The sequence below is a fragment of the Clytia hemisphaerica genome, unplaced genomic scaffold (genome assembly GCF_902728285.1).
Source record: "Clytia hemisphaerica strain Z4C2 unplaced genomic scaffold, Clytia hemisphaerica genome assembly, whole genome shotgun sequence".
Taxonomy (NCBI): Eukaryota; Metazoa; Cnidaria; class Hydrozoa; order Leptothecata; family Clytiidae; genus Clytia; species Clytia hemisphaerica.
In genome coordinates this window covers 1,899,941-1,923,115 of record NW_027103890.1, presented here as the reverse complement: position 1 = coordinate 1,923,115, position 23,175 = coordinate 1,899,941, and the positions used below count along the sequence as shown (strand labels likewise).

General features: G+C 37.1%; 1 protein-coding gene across 1 annotated transcript; it reads left to right on the top strand.

Annotated features, from left to right (window-relative positions):
* Window positions 1–279: 279 nt before the first annotated feature.
* On the top strand, window positions 280–22,348 carry LOC136808639 (E3 ubiquitin-protein ligase MARCHF2-like). The gene is made up of 4 exons (XM_067065188.1): window positions 280–394; window positions 1,107–1,213; window positions 4,894–5,056; window positions 20,344–22,348. The coding sequence occupies exons 1-4, from the start codon at window positions 365–367 to the stop codon at window positions 20,620–20,622; spliced, it is 579 nt and encodes a 192-aa protein (XP_066921289.1). The 5' UTR covers window positions 280–364; the 3' UTR covers window positions 20,623–22,348.
* The last annotated feature ends 827 nt before the right edge of the window (window positions 22,349–23,175 follow it).

Sequence of the window (23,175 nt, the reverse complement as noted above, 5' to 3'; positions counted from 1 at the left end):
GTTTCGTGCTATGACCCGGCCAGGGATCGAACCCATGACCTTGCGCACCGTAGCCGAATACTCTACCTTTACACTACGGTTTGCTTAAACTTAGATTAAATAGTATTTAATGATGAGCCCTTCTTAAAAACCTATCGGTCCAGATATGCCGGATCGGCCATATTTGGGGAAATGAATCCATATTTGGGGAAATGAATACTGTTCAAGATTTTGTACTCTTTTTTGTGTGATCACCATCACCATCGCTGACTAAACTCTGTAAACTCTGCTGTTTTTCAGTATTTTCATTCATTCTGACGATTCCAGTTATCCTTATTGGTGTAAACAAATTGAATTGCAAAGAGCCGACGGCCGTCATTTACGGATGGGGCCCAAATTACCAAGCCTTGATACGGTAAGGTTTATGCTCACTAGAGCTACTAATTATTATGAATTTAAAAGCCAGTATATCCTGGTATATCTATCCATGAGTCTGTTTGCTTATTCTGCAAAAAACATTGCACAGCTCCATTAAAAACACAGACAATTTATTCCAGTTCTTTTTCGATATCTTGTCAAAACGTTGTAAACTCTATGGTTTTGTGAGCAACTTTTAGACGTCAGAAGTTCCAGGGACCCGTTTGGAGATCTTACAGCGCCCCAAGTGGAACTTATTTGGCGTGCATCTCTGTTTAAACAAAAAATGAGTCGCATCGGCGTGGCATTTGCATCGTTTCCAGACTGGTGTCACTAAAATGTTATATTAATATGAAGACATTGAAGTGCTCAATCGAACAATTGAGTTACGTCACGCACTATCGTTTGTTTTGATGATTATGGTTGAACAAATGCAATCTTTATGCAAGCTCAGCGTTTTTGAAGCAGTGATTCAGACCTCGAAAAAACATAATAATGTCAATCTGGCTCAAAGAGAATTTAAAACAGCCTTTTGTTCATCTATAGTTGTCAATTCGGGATGATTAGCTAAAATTTCGCACCAATTTGGCATCTCGAATGTTATAGAGTTTAGTTTTTGATAACCAAAGCTTTCCCACTCAGGCTTTTGGACCCAAAAATTGAACCCAAATAGGAAGCTTATGTTGATTTTTATCTTTTTTACCGCATAGGATGATTTGGAAACGCAGTTCCACAATAACCAACCTTCCTTCATGTTTCTCGCTGAAACTTCGTCGCAAAGTTCAGATTCAGTTTCCTGGTGTAGGATTTGCCTTTGGTAGGAAACATTCTTATTTACTTGCTTTCCTGTTAAGCTTTACCTTCATGTGATTTCACCAGAACGGTGGATTTGTTTACTTTTTAGTTTGAACTGTTGTTATAATTATTAAGCCTGACTATTTTTGAAGTAAATTTCCAACTTGCTACCTATTTATGTCGACAAACCACTCAGGGGCGGATCCAGGATAAAAATGCACTAGACTATGTATATCTAAGACAAATCACTATCTAAGAAATAAGCCCCCAACCAAAGCCGAAATAATTACTAACAGGTTTTGCTTCCGAAGCGAGTTTACAGCCGGTAGAGTTTGACGGTCTTGGACTATACGAATTCGGCGCGCAGTCAAACAGCGGTCAAAGCAGTTTTTTATGTGAGACGGAAAATAATTTTTAATAGAGATATTTTTGTATGTGATACCTGCAGGCCCCACCATGGTTGGGGCCAGGGCCAGAAAATTTTCAGATTTTTAACCCCTTAGATTGGCTAGAAAGGCACTAAACTTTTTTAATTAAGACAACTCAAAATGTTCTTAAAATGCCGATCATACAGTGAAAATACCGTTGATATATCAAAAAACGTTGAAAAATAAACATAGACCTGCCATAAACACAGTTTTAATACGATATATCTTTCTGATAGAATTATTCTTATTTATTGGCCCTGTTTTACTTTATTCTGTCTTCAAGTGAATCGATTTGAAGTTTAACCACTGGACACCTTTCCATCAGTTCAGTCAGGTCCGCGCAGCTTTAATTCCCCTAACGTACCCCCCGCCTTGGCCGCCGCCCACCACGCCCTTCCTAAATCGGGCGGCGCCGAAGGCGCCCAAAAGAATGGGGAGACTAAGCTATCCAACGAGCTATATACGAGCTTCTAATTCATTCTAGATCAGGAGATATAAGCCCTTAAAGTTTGAACTAGCGATTTTTAAAAAAAAACTTAGAAAAAGAGGACCCTGGCACTCAAAGGGTTAAGAATATCTACCTTCAAAACTTCCAGCAGATTTTCTTTTTTAAAGCCATTGTATCTATTCATGAGTCTGTTTGCTTATAGCCAAGGTTCTAAGCTGAAAGTATAAAGTTTAACGACATATACTATCAGCTTAGTTGCAAACAAACTCGGTAAAAACATGCTCGTCTTTGCCGAATACTTTTCGTATTCCCAAGGCAATAAAAATGTTCTGTTATCAAAGTCCAAAATAATTACATCTACGTTATTCCCAAGAGCAATAAAAATGACAAACTTCAAATCTAAAGGCCCAGGCCCCCGCAAAAAGTACCACACCCTCTGGCACGCAGATAAAGAAAGAAACAGTAAAATACTTAAAAATGACAAATTTTCTCTCTTTGTTTGAAACGCGTTATTTTATCAAAACAATCAGAAACGTAGACTGGAGTCGTTTATAATGCGTGTAATATACTAATAATAGTAATAATAATAATAACAACACGGGATTTTTTTGTATAATTTTTTTATCGGTGGGTCATTAGCCGTTTTACTCGTTCTGGTGTTACCGAGATGGTTTTTTAAATATAAACCTTATTGGAAGAAGTGGTGCGCTTTAAATCAGGACTTTGCCGAAGACTTTTCTTATTCCCAAGGTAAGAAAAATGTTCTGTTATCAAAAAGTGCAAAATAATTCCATCTACGTTATTCCCAAGAGCAATAAAAATGACAAATTTTTTGTGTATGTTTAAAACGTGTTATTTTATCAAAATAATCAGAAACGACAAATTGTCGTTTTGATTGACAGGAAAATACTAGAACCTGATTGGATGCGGTAAAACGAGCCGCAAGTAGATTTGTTTGCAATCAGGCGTTATGTAGTGTAGTGAAAACTCCATCCAAATTTATGAAAGAGTCTATCATCATACTGTTTGAAAAAAGTTCCCTTTATTTCCCCTGATAAGTTCAAAAATCAAAAATTACCATTGTGAGGTCGAGCAAACCAGAGCAAACACTGTAGAAAAAATCAAACCACTGTAATATTCATCTAGGTATATTAAAATTATATCCTTAAGTTTAAATTTTTCTAACCTGAAAGTTTTTGAGACTTTGAAAAGAGATGAACAATCAAATTTCCATTGTAAGACATTTCTGGAAATTATGCTAATGGTGAAAATGCCAATTGATTCAAAACCCTCTAAAAATCCAAGGAAAAAATGGTGTAAAAACCTGAGCTGATGAATAAAGAATAAAAGTTAAAAGGGTAATTTTTCAAAAACATTCCCTAAAAAAATCTATATCCACACATCTATGATCATTTAATATTTAATTATTTGTTATCAAAAGTTTCATCTCCAACAAACAATCCAATTAAAGTTATATACAATAAAATATAATTCCAAGTTGTCGTTATTTAACTTTTCCAGGATATATAATAATGTAAAAAATTCCAAGTCTTAATCTCAAATTTTTCCAGCACACGTAGTGTAAAATAATCTCAAATCTGTCCAGGATGTTGTGTAAAATATTCCACTCATAATCTCAAATCTTTCCAGGATGTTGTGTAAAATATTTCAGGTCATAATCTCAAATCTTTCCAGAACGTAGTGTAAAATATCCCAAGTCATATAATCTCAAATGTTTCCAGTATGTTGTGTAAATATTCCACTCATAATGTCAAATCTTTCCAGAATGTTGTGTAAAATATTTCAGGTCATAAGCTCAAATCTTTCCAGAACGTAGTGTAAAATATTCCAAGTCATTATAATCTCAAATCTTTCCAGGACGTCGTGTAAAATATTCCACGATAATCTCAAATCTTTTCAGAGCGTAGTGTAAAATATTCCAAGTCACATAATCTCAAATGTTTCCAGAACATTGTATAAAATATTCCAGACTGTCTGAACTTCAACTTGAAAGAAATTTCTGTAGAACTTTATTCAAAACACACGATTTTTCATTACCTAAGTCTAAAGGTTTTCCAAAATGCATGTACCTCGCCAAAGCAAAATGAACGCACAATCTTTTCGAATTCGCTTGATGATCCCTGAAAAACTTTTGCCCGCCTGGGTACTCAGATTTCGACCTCATAAACCTGCAATGTTGACTATCTTTGTGTTTAACGTGTAACGGAAATTATTTTCACCTAAGAGATTGACATCTTTTTCCGCGGCGTATAATTCATAGAATTCGTTAAGGTTTAGGTAATGATGAGGCCTCAAAATTCTCAGAAAAGCAAACTTTGGGCCTCAAGAGATAAGTCGAAAAAATCGTAGCACGCCCGCCCTTTCTTCTAAAGGGCGTAATAAGACACCCGTGCGTGTGGAAAAATTGAAATACGGCGCGGTTCCTTCTTACCATGTTACCACGGCCACCACGGAAGTTGGATTTCGACAATCAGGGAATAGCGACCGATAAATTTATAAGGGAATATTTTAGAGCTTTCTTTTCATATTATCTACTATACATCAAACCCTGAATACACATTAATTTAGAATCTCGTGATTTTTCAAGGTTCGCAGATGAGAACCTTGAGAAACTCCAGAGCCGCCTCTGCCACTCTTGACGAAAATGATTGTTGTTAGTTGTGGTTTGTACCCAAAAATATATTAGTGCGATCGAAGTTTCCTCTCAGAATTTTATCCACTCTACGCTCTACAACAAACATATTATTAGTAGCAAAATGAAAAATAGCTGGTCATCCTTTTAACCATTCTCCTGATCATTTACAGTAGTGGCGATGAGAAATTGATAGCACCGTGCAAATGTGCTGGATCGTCACGTTACGTGCACGCTTCATGTCTGGTCACGTGGTTCAAGACGAGTGTCAAACATCAATGTGAACTATGCATGTCAGATGTCAAAATACGGAAAATCAACCGTCCGATACTACTAGTAAGAGAGTGTTATTTTTAAATATTTCCTCTTCAGAGAAATATTTGTTAAAACGGGCATTTTTCTTTTCCAAGTTCAAAATGGTCAATTTCGTGACTTTTGTACATGAACCGTGTGTGTTTCTATGGAAACATGAGTAGACACTTTGAGACATGGCTATGACATTATCATTATTATGTTATATTTATTGAATAAAAGAACTCTCATGTCAAATGTCGTTTAAGAATATAAAAATAAAAAGAAACATTTTATTTCTCTTATTCTTTTTATATGCATTAAACAAACAAAACTTTATAAAAATATACTGAATAACTTTTCTATATAATAATAATTAGATGTATTGATACGCATGCGTACTACAAAAATCATTATTTTAGAGTCAAAATTGGATTTTGAAACGTCGGTCTTGAAAGTTTACAAAGGAAATCGATGACGCTCTATCAAATGCGACTAAAATCAAAGTATAGTCGATATTTCAACTGAAGTAGCCAAGTAAAAATGTCCGATTTAAGCGTTATTTTTTTGAGTTTACAAAGAGGATGTCCCCCCCCCCAGTTCAACGTTAGTTAGGTGTTAGGCGTCTATTGCTTAAAGGCATAATAACATTATATTTTTCGAGGTCTGAATCGCCGTTCAAAAAATGCTGACGTTGTAATTATAATGCATCTTTTCAAACCAATCATCAAAACAAAGAAGCGCGCGTTACGTCATTTAATTGTTCGATTTGATATCAGAATGAGTGTTTTTTTATATTAGATTTTAACGACCCGAAAGTTTGCAATGTTTTGACTTCAAAAATGTTAAATGAGAATTGGAATAAATTGTCTGTGTTTTAATGCGTTTTTGCAGTGTAAGCAAACAGAGTGGTGAATAGACAAACTGCCTTTAATTCTAGCTAACGTTTTCAAGATTTATGAAGACTTTTCATTTTTAAGTTTGAGCTAATTAGCCAGTTCTGCTCGATATGGCTGTATCGAGAGGGGAGCTGCGCTGGTCAAACAAAGAGATTTATGATTGATGAATACACTGGTTTATTACAGTTCTTTGTAATCTATATATAATCTATATAAGACGCTAATTGATTTTGCTTAAGGCTTCTCATTGGTTGATTTTTTATTAACATTTTCTACTTTGCCTGTAATTGGTTGAAATTGATATTCATACATCATTTGAAATCCGTAAACATATTTGTTGTAATGGTTGTACTCAATAACTGAATTCGTTTTACCATGGATTTAATATAGAGACCCTCTATATTAAATCCATGGTTTTACACATCAACATTCTCAGCTATTTTCTCTTCTGAATTATCAAACAATAATAGACACATAGTTGCATAGTTTATTGGATAGATCTTGCAGTGAACACGCCTTTAGTAATAAAATATATATTAGAAATACATTAAATATTACAGTGATCATTTGTGTATATTTTGACATCACGCTAGATGAAAATGAACAAGAAAGCCTGGAAGCATAGAATTATTTAATCTTTTAATAATTCTATGCTGGAAGGCGTGAAGGCCCAGCAAACGTATAAGGCTGTATAGAGGTTGTTCATAGAATTATCAACTTCGTTAATAACTTTTTTTTGCATATTTTAACTCGTAATGTTTAGACATGGTTGCCAACTTGGTGAATATTTCGCCATTTTCGGTTAAAACTTTCGGCTTTTTTGTGAGATCTTAACCCTATTCAAGCTAGGCTTTTAGGGGCGGTTCAGACCTAGGGGGGGGGGCTTTTCCTGTACCACCCCTTAACTTTTGATGTAGTTGGTCTTTTTGGATGAAATTTGGCACACACGATCCTTGTCACATAAGGTAACTTTTTACAAAAAAAATGTTTGATGACGTCACTCATCATGCCCAAAGTGAGCAAAATCCGAGCAAAATCCGAAAATTTCCTTTGTTCTTATAAATAGCTATTGTATTCTAACAAAGGCTTTATAAAAAAGTTGCCTGAGTTTAAAAAGCTTTTAATTTATCCTAAATATTCAATAAATTACGGTTTAAAAGATATACTTGACATCAAAAATAAATTTGTATTGGAAAAGTGTCAATTTTTGTGACACCGTACTGACAGAAATGTCACCATGCTCAAGGTGTGAAAATTTTTAGGTGTCAATTTTTTTTATTTTGTAGCTAAATAAAAGTTAGGAATTTCCAGAAATTTTCATGGCAAAAGCTCAATTATTTCAGGAGCTACTAACAATAGTTTGACCTTCGAACAGAAAGACCTCCCCCCCCCCCTAGGCGTAAAGATAAAAAAAACGAATCTTTTGCCGATCAAGAAGCCTAACGGCATAAAGCCCAGCAAAAGTAACCGAAAATGAAAATAAGTGAGAGAGGTGGACGGAAACGCAGTCATGTGACAATTATGATATATTAAAGACTTTTTTAGTTTGAATGATCAGGGGCATCAGGGAAATCAAGTTATGAAGTTAAGCATGAAGTTCTAAATTTTATTGGTTGGTATCTTATTATAACAGTCAAAGAAGTATTGAACCTTTAACTATTTAAAAAATGTATAATAAACGTAAAAAACAAAACAATACCAACAAAGAAGATACTATTTTAAAGTAGTATAATAAAAATATCAAAAATACATTTTTGCTATACATCAATATAATTGAAATTCAGAGTTATGGTTTTTTTTTCAAGGGCTGGTCCTGATTTTTTATATATTCATTTATTTATTCATTTCAATTTTTGTTTTCCTTTTTTGATATTTTTCATTTTTCTAAATTCTATTTTATTTAATTTTTTATCCACACTTTAATTTTTTTGTCATGTTCCTAGCCTTTTTGTTCCCGGTCGGGACGACCTCCTCTTCGAGTGTGTTCTTTTGATAGGAAAAAAAAAAGAAATTCAGAGTATATAATAACAATAGTAAAAAATATAAAAAGTTATAGATCTATAATTATTATGCGATAATTGCTGAGTGAAGTTTATTGACAGTATTCATACACAAAACTCATGATCAGAGGTTCTCATTCAAGCCACCCAAGCAGTGGCAATTAACTGAAAATGAGACTATTACTAGCTTTGCCAATTGGCAGTCAAACATTATGTACCACCTTTCTTCGAACAATGATTTCGGTCAGTTCTTGGAATTGAATTGGTCCAAGAAATCAACACCAAACCGTGGTTTGTAACCAGTTGGAGATAAAACACCTCTCCAAAGGAACATTATCTTAGAGCGTATGCTTGCACTTATCGCGCAATTCGTCCCTTCACTTCTCAGGAATGACATCACCAAAAAGAGCACTAGTCTCACTTGGATATGGCAGCGCATCCGAAAACATTTATTATTCTTTCGCCCAGTCCGAGGTTAACTTTCTTAAACTCTCGAACATCAAGCGTGAAAGTGATGAACGCTACGAGACATTCTTTCAAAGAATTATCGCTCACTTGGAAGATAATCTGCTCACCGTTGAGTCAGGCTTAATTCACGATGGGGCAGCACCAATATCTAACGAGGAGATGTCCCCGACATTGGAACGTTTGGCCGTATACATGTGGTTAACGCTTATTGACGAACTCTACCAGCACACATTTCAAGAGTCTACGCCCACGACCTACAATCAAAAACCCTCAAGGAGATACAACCCCAGCTAGCTGAAGCTATGGACTGCCTTCTCTCCGAATTATCCGTCCAAGATGAGATCGCTATTAACTATGCAAATTCCCGGCGTCCAAGGCAACAAAATCAACAGTTTAAACGTCGCGAACAACGTAACTTTAATCCAAAAACTTTCAACACCAACAAATCATGTATTCTCTGTAAGTCTGCTGGAAGGAACCATCAAGGTCACGACATCGCCGGATGCTATTTCTTATCTCGATTCGACAAATTGAAAATTGCCGATGCTCTAGCCGTAGACGTCTCAGATGATGCACCACCAGAAGGATTTGAAACAGAACATTTTGAAAGTGATCAATTTCGGGTCACTTGGAAGTTCAAAAGGTTCAATGCGATTCTTCACCTTACTTCCACGCATTCTATCAGCACCATCCAGCTCACATCGTGATCGATACCGGTGCAACGTCATCACTCATCTCCAGGTCTTTCGTCAAACGCTCTGGTATTGTTATTGAACCAACTAGACACTCAGCACGTTCTGTGGATAAGAGTACCCTTAAGATTCACGGAGAAGTCAAAATACAACTGAGTTTTGGAGACATCCCGTTGCCAGTTACTGCATTAGTAGTTGACACCATTGACTGTGACATACTGACTGGCGTACCATTCTGTAAGGAGAATGACATTCAAGTTCATTTAAAGAAGGAAACGATCTCAATCGGAACTTCCAATTTCGCTTACTGTACTAAACCAAATAGACAATCAGACATATTTCGTGCTGAATCGTTCATTCTTCGCAGTGACAATAGCCATGTTATTCTTCCCGGAGATTACCTCGAGTTTAGTAGTGCACCGCTCAAATCATACGAGGGCGAAATCTCAATTAAACCCCATCGCTCATCACCACTAAACGGATCGTGGCCAGAACCCGACATCTCTAGAGTCATTGACGGCAGTATCCGTATCCCCAATTCTGGGGAAGCAATCTCGATTTTCAAGTCACAACACTTCGCAATGATCCGGAGGGTAATCACGCCACCAGTTCTCCCCAAACTGTCTCAGCACCATCAACTGACCACTTCAGAACGACCTACCAGTAGCCAACCCACTCCTACGTCACTCTTCTCTGACGCTGTTTTACTCGACCCAGACAACACCAGCTCAACACCAAACAACGTCAATCGTTCCAAAGCCTCCATCAGACCTACGACTCTGTATTTAATCCTGAATTTGGTGCGTACAACGACTACAGTGGGACCATCCGCGCTAAAGTCAACATTGGCAATGTCCAACCACCACCACAAAGAGGCAAGCTCCCCTTTTACAAACAATCCAACCTACAGATTTTGCAAGACGAGGCTGACAAACTCGAACAATTGGGTGTCCTAGCCAAACCAGAAGATGTCAACGTTGACGTCGAATATGTATCACCAAGCTTTCTGACCGAAAAGCCTTCCGGAGGCTATAGACTTGTTACAGCATTTAATAATCTCGGACAGTACACAAAGATACTCCCAACTGTTTCCAATACATGCAACGACGTTTTACGAAAACTATCCAAATGGAAATACCTGATTAAAGCAGACTTAACAAAAAGTTTCTTCCAGATTCCAGTCGCTAAGTCATCAATGAAGTATCTCGGAACAGTAACACCATTCAAGGGTCTCCGAGTGTACACCCGATCTGCTATGGATATGCCCGGCTCTTCAGAACATTTACTAGAACTAATGTGTCGCATTTTTGGTGATTTGATCCAGCAAGGCATAGTTATCATACTTGCTGACGACGTCCATGTTGTTGGTAATACCATCGAGGAACTTTTAGAGAATTGGGGGAAGGTGCTTCAACGTCTCTCCCAAAACAATCTCTGCTTTTCAGCTGCAAAAACAGTGATCTGCCCAGTTGAGACAACAATCCTCGGTTGGAAATGGAAGAATGGTACACTCTCACCTTGCGCCCATAAAACTTCACCGCTAGCTTCCGTTAAACCACCACCAACGTGTACAGCAATGAGATCATTCATTGGTGCATTCAAAGCCCTTGCCCGCTGTATACCTCGCTACTCCTCGCTGGTTGCCCCACTCGAAGATTCCATCAAAGGCTTGCAGGGACAACATAAGATCGATTGGACAGACGAGCTCAAAACCCAATTTCTCCGGTGTCAAGAGGCAGTCAAATCACCTACCACCATAACTATTCCTCGAACCGACGACAAGCTTACACTAACCACAGATGCTTCTCCAGTAAACCAGGGTTTAGCTGCAACACTCTACCTGGACCGAGAGGGTAAGCGCCATATCGGTGGATTTTTCAGCTTTAAACTCAAGTCCCACCAAGTCGGTTGGTAGCCATGCGAGCATGAAGCCCTGGCAATATCTTTTCGTTTTTATTTGACGTCAACTAGATCAGACGCTTTTGCAACGCTCTTCGAAAAAATGGCTGAAAACAAATAAAAACATCAAAATTCATGAAAACAACATCAAAATGGATAAAGATCAGCCTTTCGAAGCAGCCTCACCACCTCAAGCTTGCACGCCGTCAAGATGTACTGAAGACGAAGACCTGGATCGCTTAACATGCAAAAAATGTAAAAGATCAGTTCATTATGAGTGCACACAGTTACCCCTGTATCAACTACAAATATTCGTGACATCCTACAACGATCATTACTTATGTTCAAACTGCGTACGAATAACGAAAAACCTAAGAAATAAAGTAGGGAAAAACACTCAACATATGATGCAAAATGAACTTCAAAAGAAAGACGACGTCATACAAAAACTGAACAATGAGGTCAACACCAACACAAAAACCCGTGATTCCATCAAAAATGACCTCAAAACCTTTCTGGCAGGAAAACTACAAGAGATGGAGGAAAAGACAAGAAGCATGATAAAGGAGGAAATAAAGCACACAGCAGAAATAATAAAGGAAACATCAAAGAAAACATACGCCGAGATTACCAAGAAGCAAAAAGAAGATATAAAATCTGCCGAAGAACAAAAACGGAAGGAAGAAAGTGAAAGGAGAGACATATAATCTAGAAAACTGAATATGATCGTTCACGGGTTTCTCGAATATTCAGGCCCAGATAAGGAAAAAGAAGAAAATGGGAAAAAATATGACATATTTCGGTTCCGAGAACTCCTAGATGACATCAATGTTCCAGAAATCAATGTTACTCACCACAGATTAGGAGACAGAAAAACTAAGAATGGCCGTCCTCTGAAAGTCACCCTGCAAAGTCAACATGACAAAGATCTTATCATGAAGAATTTACACACGCTAAAAGAAACTTGCTTCTTTCAGGTAAGTATAACGGAAGATTTCACAATCAACGAACGGAAAAAGATCAAGGAGATGCACGAACAAGCAAAGAAACTCAACAAAAGCAATAACCATAAAGGATTCAACTGGCGCGTAAGAGGAAGCCCAAGAACAAAACTACGCCTCGTTAAAAAATTACAAAACCAAACAAAAATATTTTCAAATTACAAACCAAAATGCTCTACAGAAGAAATCGTCAGCGATTGGGCATTAACAGATGATGATGAATGATTCATTTTGTAAAATAGGCAGTCGAACTCTATTAGCTTTAAAGCTAGTACAGATTTGTACACATTTTACGACTTTAAAGAATATATACATTAACATTACATTAACATTAACTGCTGTTCATTACTTCGCACCATACATAAGATACTCCTACCATTCCACCCAAGTGTTAACCGATAACGAACCATGTGTTGATGCTGATCGCCGGCTGCGTCAAGGAAAGTTTTCCACTTCAAGCCGAGTATCCACGTTCCTTGCCACACTTAGTGAATTCAACTTAGAAGTTTGCCATATTAGCGGTTCGTCTAACCCTTCAAGCGATTTCGGTTCTCGAAACCCAACCGAATGCCAAGACAAGTCGTGCCAGATCTGCAAGTTTGTACAAGAGACAGTAGATTCCGTTGTGCGAAATTTATCAGTTGACGATATTCTATCCGGCTCCGCCCGAATGCCATTTTCGAATTACAACGCTTGGCATGCCGCCCAACAAGAATGTCCTTCCCTACGACGTACCTTTGCCCGACGTACCTTGCAACATGGAACACGTCCAGCAAGGAAGACCAGACACATTCAAGATGTTCGAAAGTACCTACGTATCGCCACTATTTCCGATAACAATTTACTTGTTGTCAAGAAGAATGATCCATATGTTCGCCAAAGACAGCTAATCATCGTACCTTCTGCAATTCTTCCAGGGCTCGTCACCGCTCTCCACATTCAACTGAATCATCCGACGCGCACACAACTTCAAAAAGTCTTCGATCGACATTTCTATGCAATCGACAGCACCTCGACAATCGAGCAGATTGCGCACAATTGCCATACTTGCCAATCTTTGATGAAAATACCCAATGAAGTCTTCGAGCAGAACTCTACATCTCTGCCACAGCACCCCGGAAAGATGTTTTCTACCGATGTCCTACGACGCACAAATCAAAAGTTGCTAGTTTCCCGTGACGTTTTCTCAAGCTACACCACCGCCGTATTCATCCCAGACGAAAAGACCGACAGTCTTCGTTCAGGACTCATTTCTACGACGAACCACCTCCGAACGCCTTCTGCTATCGTTCGTGTCGACGCCGCTCCCGGCTTCCAAAGCCTCAAAGAAGACAAAATCTTATCATCACACGGCATTGTTCTTGACTACGGTCGGATCAAGAATAAGAACAGTAACGCAACGATCGATAAGGGCATTCAAGAGCTTGAAAAAGAACTGATTCGTATCGAACGAGAGGGGAAGCCATTAACCCTACCCGTTCTTGAGCAAGCCCTTCAAACTCTCAACACTCGTATTCGTTCCCGTGGCCTGTCAGCAAAAGAAATCATTCTCCGACGAGATCAATCCACTGGCAATGAGATCAACGTGAAAGACGACACACTCCTTCATCAACACACGAGCATCCGCCAACGGAACCACCAACCTAGTGCCCTATCCAAGGGCAGAGGAGGAGATATCGCCCAGGACGCTAAAGTCCAAGTCGGTGACTTAGTATTTGTCAAGAACGAAGGCTCCAAACATAAGCCAAGAGAGCAATACATCATCACAAACACTACTGGCCGCATGGCCACACTACAGAAATTCGACAATTCACGCTTCATGTCACGTAAATAACGAAATACCGTTGACGCGTATATACCCCGCAACCTCCCAATCAAGACCACACTTCCACGATTGAGATGACCATTCCACTGATCTGCCTTCATCTGACGATGAGCCAGCTCCTAACACTGACGACACTGCACCTACCAGCGATGCCGAACCTGACGAAGGTACAAATAATCGTGCAAGACGCAATGTGAGGCGCCCACGTTATCTTGAAGATTACGTTGTAAATATTGATGGGTGATGTGCTAGTAACCTCTCCCCTTATTTGTGTTAGTATTATTTGTTCAAAATGGAGGACAGAAAGTAATTGCGTAATTGCGCCATTTGGTTTACTTATGTAATGAAAGAGTGTAATGAAAAAACAAAAGGAATAAAATATCATTATTTGTCCGGTGGGACCTCTTTGAAATTTTTCAAAAGAAGAAAAAAGAAAAATTTCAAAGAGGTCCCACCGGACAAATAATGAAATTTTATTCCTTTTGTTTTTTCATTACACTCGATAATTAGTCTTTTACCACACGCGATAATTTTAATAGGCACGCATCATTTTATCATTTTTGACACTTTTATCAATTTTTTCTAATTTTTAATTTCTGTAGATAAAAAAGAGTATGTTTTTTAATTTTCATTTACGTCTGATGATTGTTGTGTAAGCAGCATGAAACTATTAGTAATGTAGCCTGGATATCCAAGCTCAAAATTTTAGAAAAAATAAGTTTTACCTCAGCCAGACAAAGTTCTAAAATTTAGAGCTTGGTTCACCTAGAAATCAAGTGAACCCCTGTTGACAGATTTTCCTGCATGAAACCCAGGGCTGCAAATAAATGTATGCACATAGCTTCAAGATGGTACCCCAGAAATGGCAGTCTTGACCATAAATATAGACAGTGTGGTGGAAAGTCTTAGACAGAAAATTTGCAAAGTGAATTTTGGAAACAAAAATAAATTCAAAATCCAAGATTTTTAAAACAAAACTTCCAAGCCAAAACAGCAATATAAAATTGGGAAAAAGAAAAGAAGAAGAATTGAAGCAAAATAAAAATATACCTTTAGTTCTGCATGCCATTAAGAAAATTAAAACTAAGCAAGCATTGAAAAGAAAACAACCAGAACATCATAAAAAATTTCCATGTTTTGATATTCCCACTTCTTCTGTACCATTATTGTTATATCTTTATTTGGATGCGTGGTCAAACACCCAAGGGAGATAATTAGCGATTCTATTGTTATTTGTTTCGAAGAAGAAAAGTCAGGGAGATTCGTAAAGCAGCGTACGCCCGTACGCCTCGCTGATCGCCCGCGGAAAACTTGCATAAATTAATTTTACGCGCTCCACCATTCAGATCTGATTCGCTTGGAGTCAACCAATCAGAATATCCGAATAATCATCCTCAGATCAGAATGCAGCAGATCTAGGTAAACCAGGCCGTAAACATAAGAAATATCAAAATAAAAAAAAAAGTTTACGGGCTGGATATCCAGGCTAGTAGTAATGTAAAGAAATTTTTAACTTGTCAAAGAAATATATTTGATTTATCGTTCATACTATATCTATATTCTATTGTTTCATTTAGAGTTTACATGACAGAGGTTTAAAATATAATATAACATTTGTATCACAATCCTGAAGTCCCTGTTGAATTCTGGCGGTATAAAAATCGCAATGTAAAAATTTTTACCTGAGTTTTAAAAAATCTAAAACTAAAATTATAAAAGTTGTCAAACCGGTTTTCTTTTGATAAGTCAAATTAATTGATCGTTAAGTTGTTAAGAACATATTATTTGTTAAAAACTTGATTTTTAAGTTTCAGAAATCTTTTTTAAGTAAAATTTTTTAAAGGGGAAGATTTCCTTTCTAACGGTATAAAATTTATGAAAAATTAATTTTTCTATCAAAGGCTATACCACTTCAAAGACGGAATGCTAATTTCCTATGGACGCACTGTAATATAAAAAAACACTCATTCTGATATCAAATCGAACAATTAAACGGCGTAACGGGCGCTTCTTTGTTTTGAATGATTGGTTTGAAAAGATGCATTATAATTAAAACGTCAGCATTTTTGTACGGCGATTCAGACCTTGAAAAAAGTAATGTTTAAAATCACGACAAGGAACGGAAATTTAACAGGCTATAGTGAGTTTCAACCAATCAACCATTTCGTATCTTTACTAGCCTATTACATTTTTTGTCCGTCGTCGTGATTATCCTGGCTGGTATGCTTAACCTCAGTAATATCTCAATCTAAATGACACAAATTCATGTTATTCTATCTACCCAAGGTGTAGGAAGTGCTTGGCCTTGGACCTTACATTCAAATTTCTCAATTTTTCACAGCTTAGTCTTTCCCGGAGGAGTTGTTTACCCTAGGAAGGGGAATCATTACGCTTTCAGACATTGTTAATTCTGTGTTCGCGACACACTTGAGCCGTTGGGTGTATTAACGATACTGAATGGAATAAGTACCCTGTAATAATTCAGAGACCGAATTTAGACCTAACTAAATGATTTGGGCCCGGGACCCACTCAAATTTCCCCTTTTTTACCCAATTTTTGAGCCAATTTATGATGACGTCATCAGGAAAATTTTGGCTTAGAGGTCATCCCAGAAAATGTGGTCATATTATATACCGTTGAATCGGAAATTCAACAGAGATTCCAATAAAAAGGATTATCTCATACCATGAAAATCAAGCCAATAAAAGTTATTCATTCCCAAAGTGAGTGATGACGTCATCAACTTTTTTGGCTTAGAGGACATCTCTGCAAATGTAGTCATATTGTATACTGTTGGATCGGAAATTTAACGTAGATTCCAAAAAAGGATTATCTCATACCATGAAAATCAAGCCAATAAAAGTTATTCATTCCCAAAGTGAGTGATGACGTCAACAACTTTTTTGGCTTTGAGAACATCTCTGCAAATATAGTCATATTGTATACTGTTGGATCGGAAATTCAACGTAGATTCTAAAAAGGATTATCTCATACCATGAAAATCAAGCCAATAAAAGTTTTTTATTCCCAAAGTGAGTGATGGTCATCAACTGTTTTGGCTTAGAGGACATCTCTGCAAATATAGTCATATTGTATACTGTTGGATCGGAAATTCAACGTAGATTCTAAAAAGGATTATCTCATACCATGAAAATCAAGCAAATAAAAGTTTTTCATTCCCAAAGTGAGTGATGGTCATCAACTTTTTTGGCTTAGAGGACATCTCTGCAAATATAGTCATATTGTATACTGTTGGATCGGAAATTCAACGTAGATTCTAAAAGGATTATCCTCATACCATGAAAATCAAGCAAATAAAAGTTTTTCATTCCCAAAGTGAGTGATGGTCATCAACTTTTTTGGCTTAGAGGACATCTCTGCAAATATAGTCATATTGTATACTGTTGGATCGGAAATTCAACGTAGATTCTAAAAAGGATTATCTCATACCATGAAAATCAAGCAAATAAAAGTTTTTCATTCCCAAAGTGAGTGATGGTCATCAACTTTTTTGGCTTAGAGGACATCTCTGCAAAATATAGTCATATGTATACTGTTGGATCGGAAATTCAACGTAGATTCCAAAAAAGGAACATCTCATACCATGAAAATCAAGCCAATAAAAGTTATTCATTCCCAAAGTGAGTGATGACGTCATCAACTTTTTTGGCTTAGAGGACATCTCTGCAAATATAGTCATATTGTATACTGTTGGATCGGAAATTCAACGTAGATTCCAAAAAAGGAACATCTCATACCATGAAAATCAAGCCAATAAAAGTTATTCATTCCCAAAGTGAGTGATGACGTCATCAACTTTTTTGGCTTAGAGGACATCTCTGCAAATATAGTCATATTGTATACTGTTGGATCGGAAATTCAACGTAGATTCCAAAAAAGGAACATCTCATACCATGAAAATCAAGCCAATAAAAGTTATTCATTCCCAAAGTGAGTGATGACGTCATCAACTTTTTTGGCTTAGAGGACATCTATATACATACCTTCTTAATTGCGGAGACTTTTGAAAATACGTAGAAAGTATTTAGAAAAGAGCAACAAGCCTAGTAAAGTTAACAAAATATAAATCTAGATATTTGTTGAGTTCATCACGTTCACATTCTCCTTTGCATTTGCAAAGCTGGGTACATAAGAACCCTGAACTGACACACTTGCAACGTCCTTTACAGCCTTTCTGAGGATCGCGTCCACATTTAATCAACTGTCTTAAAGCCAAGGTGGCATCTGGAAGGTCAGACCATTTAGGTGCGTAGCAACTATTTGCCATTTTGAAGCATTGTTCTGGATCAGGAAGACTTGGGTTGGTGACAATCGCTTGATCCCAATTATAACCGGAAATGTACGAGGAACGAAAGGCATGTTGCAAACAAAGCTCCACTTGTTGGTGGAATGGAATCAATTGATCGGCCTTTGCAGAATAATTCTTTTCGGCATTCGTTGGTTGATAGACTGTAGTGCTGTATAGAAGCACTGTGAAACGTTCCAGTATGGGCAACGCTTCTTCAACATCACGATAGGTTGGTTTATGACTAAGCTTCTCAAAAATTGGGGTTATTTCATCCAATGAGTCCCAGATCTTCCAAGCAGAACTTTTAGAGACTTGCGATATGTAAGACACCTGATCACATCCTGTGAAGGCATGAAAAAACGGAATTCCTAAAGCTTTTTGATTGTCCGAGATCTCTCACAATCAAATGGATCGGGAGAAACTGTCGATGTTTGCCAGTACCAAAATCGATCCACAATTCTTCTAGTTGACCATGCAAACGAGCAAATATGGATATAGCTATAACTAAGACGTCGGTGTCCACGGTGCGAATGGTTATCCTTGACATGTCGTTGACGTGCAAAAACACTCTTGTGTCTGCCTCTTCGTGGTTGCATGGTGAAATAAATGATGCTGCCATCTGACCACTACTGGTGACGCAAGTCGTAGCATAGGCACACGTAAGCACTGTTTCATCGTCGGTACACGACATTAGCTCTTTGGAAAGATAGGCAAACAGCTCGGTTTTATTTTGGTTAAGTAAGACGAAGGAATCCATCCCAGTTTGTTGGTGCGATGGAATCATCTAGAACCTTCCGACGAATTCCTTTTCCTCGTTTCGGTCGTGTTGCTGCTTTAAGACTAAGACTCTGATACGTGTCAAAAACGACATCCACACGTTGAGACTTGTATTCATTTTGAAGCTTCTTGACCTGAGGATAGAAGGATTGTCTGCAATAATCTTGAAATCTTTGATTCTTCTTTGGTTTAATCATATTGACGATGACTGATCCTTCAAGCACTGATCCATCAACTTCAGGAGGAGAGCGCGGAGGAGAGGATACAACTTCTGCTGGTTGAACACAGGTCAGGTCAGCTTTATTTCCCGAACGCATTTCTCCACCTTTTGATAATGCTGGCGGATAGGGAAGGGTCTCGTGTCGAATCCTCTGATTTGTGTAGCGTAGGAATTAGATTGTCCTTTATGGTCAAGCAAAAAAAAATTCAAAAGTGAGTCTTTCCAGTGAGACTTTAAGCAAAAAAGTCAAAAAAATGCAAAAAATTGACAAAAATTCACTTTTTTGAGATTTTGACCGTTTTTTGACTATTTTTGGTCAACGAGTGACCCAAGAGCCTCCAAATTTGGCCCTGTTTTACTTTATTCTGTCTTCTAGTGAATTGATTTGAAGTTTTACCACTGGGCACCTTTCCATCAGTTCAGTCAGGTCCGCGCAGCTTTAATTCCCTAACCTACCCCCCCCCCCGCCTTGGCCGCCGCCCACCACGCCCTTCCTAAATCGGGCGGCGCCGAAGGCGCCCAAAAGAAAGAGGAGACTTTAAGCTATCCAACGAGCTATATACGAGCTTCTATCTAATTCCTTCTAGATCAGGAGATATAAGCCCTCAAAAATTGAACTAGCGATTTAAAAAAAAAACTTAGAAAAAAGGACCCTGGCACTCAAAGGGTTAAGGACTGTAGTATCCTCAAATTCTGGGACTGCTCGAGCCTCAATACACTTGATTTTAGTGATATAGGATTATCCTTTTTTCCAATCTAGATCGAATTTCTGATCCAAAGGTATATAATATGATACATCGTATATCGTAATATGATATATTTTCACCAAAAGACACCTCTAACCCAAAAAAAAAGTCGATGACGTCTTCACTCACTTTGGGGATGAATAACTTTCACTGGCTTGGTTTTCATGGGACAACCTAATCTTTTTTTTTGAAATCTACGCTGAATTTCCAATCCAACGGTATATAATATCACCACATTTTTGGGATGACCTCAGCCAAAATTTTCCTGATGACCTCATCATAAATTGGCCCATAATTGGGTAAAAAAGGGGAAATCCGAGTGGGTCCCGGGCTAAAATCGTTTAGTAAGGTCCAAACTCGGTCTGTGCCAAACTTCATGCTTTTAGCTAAATGTGCACAATTCCATCAAAATTATGCACCATTGGTGTTTACTATGGCCTACGCGTTATAAATAGATATTCATCCAAATTAAATTTTCTCGTTTTCATTTAACAGTGGCGGAGACCGGAAGACGGGCCTGTTCCGATCCTATTGTTAATCGTCAACTTAATGATTCTATCCCTAATGATTGTGGCAATTTCCGGGTACGCTAGTGACGGTTGTGAATCAACATGGTGTCTAGTTTTTTACGTTATCGGTGGGTCATTAGCCGTTTTACTCGTTCTGGTGTTACCGAGATGGTTTTTTAAATATAAACCTTATTGGAAGAAGTGGCGCGCTTTAAATCAGGACTGGTTTATCGATGGCGAAGAGGCTGAGAGATATCCCGTTTGAATTGACGTCATAATTCACCAGTCTAAACGTTCCAGTAACAGTGTGATAGTGCTCATTGAAGGTTTCAGCAATATCTAAATCCCGAAATAAAATGTTGTCACCATCAATCAGTAGAATTCTTTCCCCAGCACAATTGACCTTATTCGAGAAAAGAGGTTTTGATTCCATCGTTTTTACATTTTGCTGACTCTGATTCCCCGTAATTTTCTTGTTCTGGTTTTTGTTTTGTTTTTGGACCTACCCCGGTGGAGGTCCTATAAATTAACCTTTGTCCGTTCGTCCGTTCGTCCGTTCGTTCGTTAGTTATTAGCTTTCCTCATGATTGGCTCGTTAGTTTTTTCTGATTTTTTGCACAAAGATGCATAACTATAAACCCTCGAATGTGACGGAGCCCGATTTTCAAAAAAAAAATTTTTTGGGCAAATTTGGGCCAAAAAACGGCTAAAAAACGGGTTTTTTGGACTTTGTGAAAAATTAGGTCATTAATTTTTTCTGATTTTTTGCATGAAAGTAGGGTACCATCGTAGGTAAAAATTGGCTTAAGCAGATTTTTGCAAAAAAATTTTGTTGGCTCAAAAAACGCATGTTTATCTATAAGAATCACTATTAATAAGCATACATCGATGTTCTTAGTCAAATAACTCAATTTTTTTATGAGATAGATGTGTTTTTTTTCTCAGGAGGGCTTACTTTTAAAGAATATGTGTGTTTCGACATGAAATTTTGGTTGCTTGGCGTGTTTTTATAGAAAAACTGGCCAAATTCGATATTTTATTATAAGCACATTATCAATTACTTAGGTATTAGCTTTTCTCGAGATTGGCTCTTTCATTCTTTACGATTTTTTGCACAAAGATGCATAACTATAAACCCTCGAATGTGACGGAGCCCGATTTTTGGAAAATAATTTTTGGGCAAATTTGGGCCAAAAAACGGCTAAAAAAAGTGTTTTTGGACTTTGTGAAAAATTGGATCATTAATTTTTTCTGATTTTTTGCAGGAAAGTAAGGTACCATCATAGGTAAAAGATGGTTCAAACAGATTTTTGCAAAAAAAATTTGTTGGCTCAAAAAACGCATGTTTATCTATAAGAATCACTATTAATAAGCATACATCAATGTTCTTAAAATTACTGAATTTTTTGATGAGATATGTTTTTTTGCTCTCGAACTCTTGAATATGAAAGAATATTTCAAGAGCATGAAATTTTGGTTTCTAAACGTGTTTTTTATAAGAAACAAACAACTAATTTTAATAGATCGTCACTATTTGTGTTCTGAATGATTGTTTAATGGTCACGCTTATGTAGATATCAATTATATATGTGTTAAATGCATAACCAGGTAGGTCCATAAAAGTATCACTTGTTTTGTTTTTTTTTTCGAGTTGCTTGGCGATTCCCTCGCTGATGATCTCAGCCGGCCTCTTATTTTGACACTTTGATGATTCCCATGCTAGACTGTTATCTCACTCTCTTTATCTCCTTACCGTTTGGGCGGCCTTACAGTCTTATAGTAAACATAGTATATATTTTGTTCCGAAAACAGAAAAAAACTTTTTTTAAATGTACATAAAAGGAAAGAGCTTTATACTTAGTTTTAGTTATTTATATACCACTAGCCGTCCCGGCGTCGTCCGAGACGACTTCTTACTCCTTTTAATACGCTCGCTTCGCTCGCTTTTCTATTTTTCAGAAACTTGTAGGGATTTGTATACAAATGTACTTATTTTGCGAGAAGAAATGTTCTTAAATTTAGGCCTTTTTCGTAAAAATTGATGTTTAAAATTTTTAAGGGGACACTAAAATTAATGCACATTAAAAAATATGGTGAAAGTATTTTTAGTTGAATTTTGATTTTTCTTCTCCTTATTAAATTGTATAAATTTGTCATAATTTCTTTTGTTGAAAACCTTCAAACAATAATGTTCTTGACTCGCTAAAAATAATGCTCATGCAAATATTGGTGAAAATTGAGTTAAAAATTTCTCGCGAGAAATCGGTCATACTTTAAACGTGCTTTTTTTGGGTTTTTGGGAGAGGAAAGACTATTATTTTCCTCACGCAAGGATGAAGATAAAAAACAAATAGAAATTCAAATTCAGTATTAGAGGTACTTGGCAACACCGATCACTCCAAAGACCACAGTGCTTTACGGTGGAATATAAAGAGTGCCTTTTTTCAATACCTCTTAACAGAGTCAACAATTATTTAACAATTAAACTCAATGCGTAAGTAAAAGCGTTTTCATTTTGCTATCTCAAAAGAACAAAAAATAGCAAACATTGATTAAAAAATTTCATAATTGAATTGGGAATAAGTCATCAACTTTTCTCATATGTCAAGTCCATTAAATTGAAATGTTTTTATCAGAGTATCAAATAGAAGGGAAATGTCATCGGAGCTTTATTAATCTCAAGGGTAATCATAAATATGATGTCTTTTTGAAAACTCAAATTTTATCTTCGACGTATTCCCATGTGAATCAAAATTATTTCATAACCGACATGAACTTTTTTTTTAAAAACTATAAATTATGCTGATAGTGCTATTGC

Bases quoted from the DNA above. Each gene is read 5' to 3' on its own strand.
- LOC136808639 (XM_067065188.1), top strand. From the start codon at position 365: ATGGGGCCCAAATTACCAAGCCTTGATACG. The intron at 395-1,106 runs GTAAGGTTTATG...TTTACCGCATAG, and splicing joins AATTACCAAGCCTTGATACG to GATGATTTGGAAACGCAGTT. The intron at 5,057-20,343 runs GTAAGAGAGTGT...TTCATTTAACAG, and splicing joins TCAACCGTCCGATACTACTA to TGGCGGAGACCGGAAGACGG.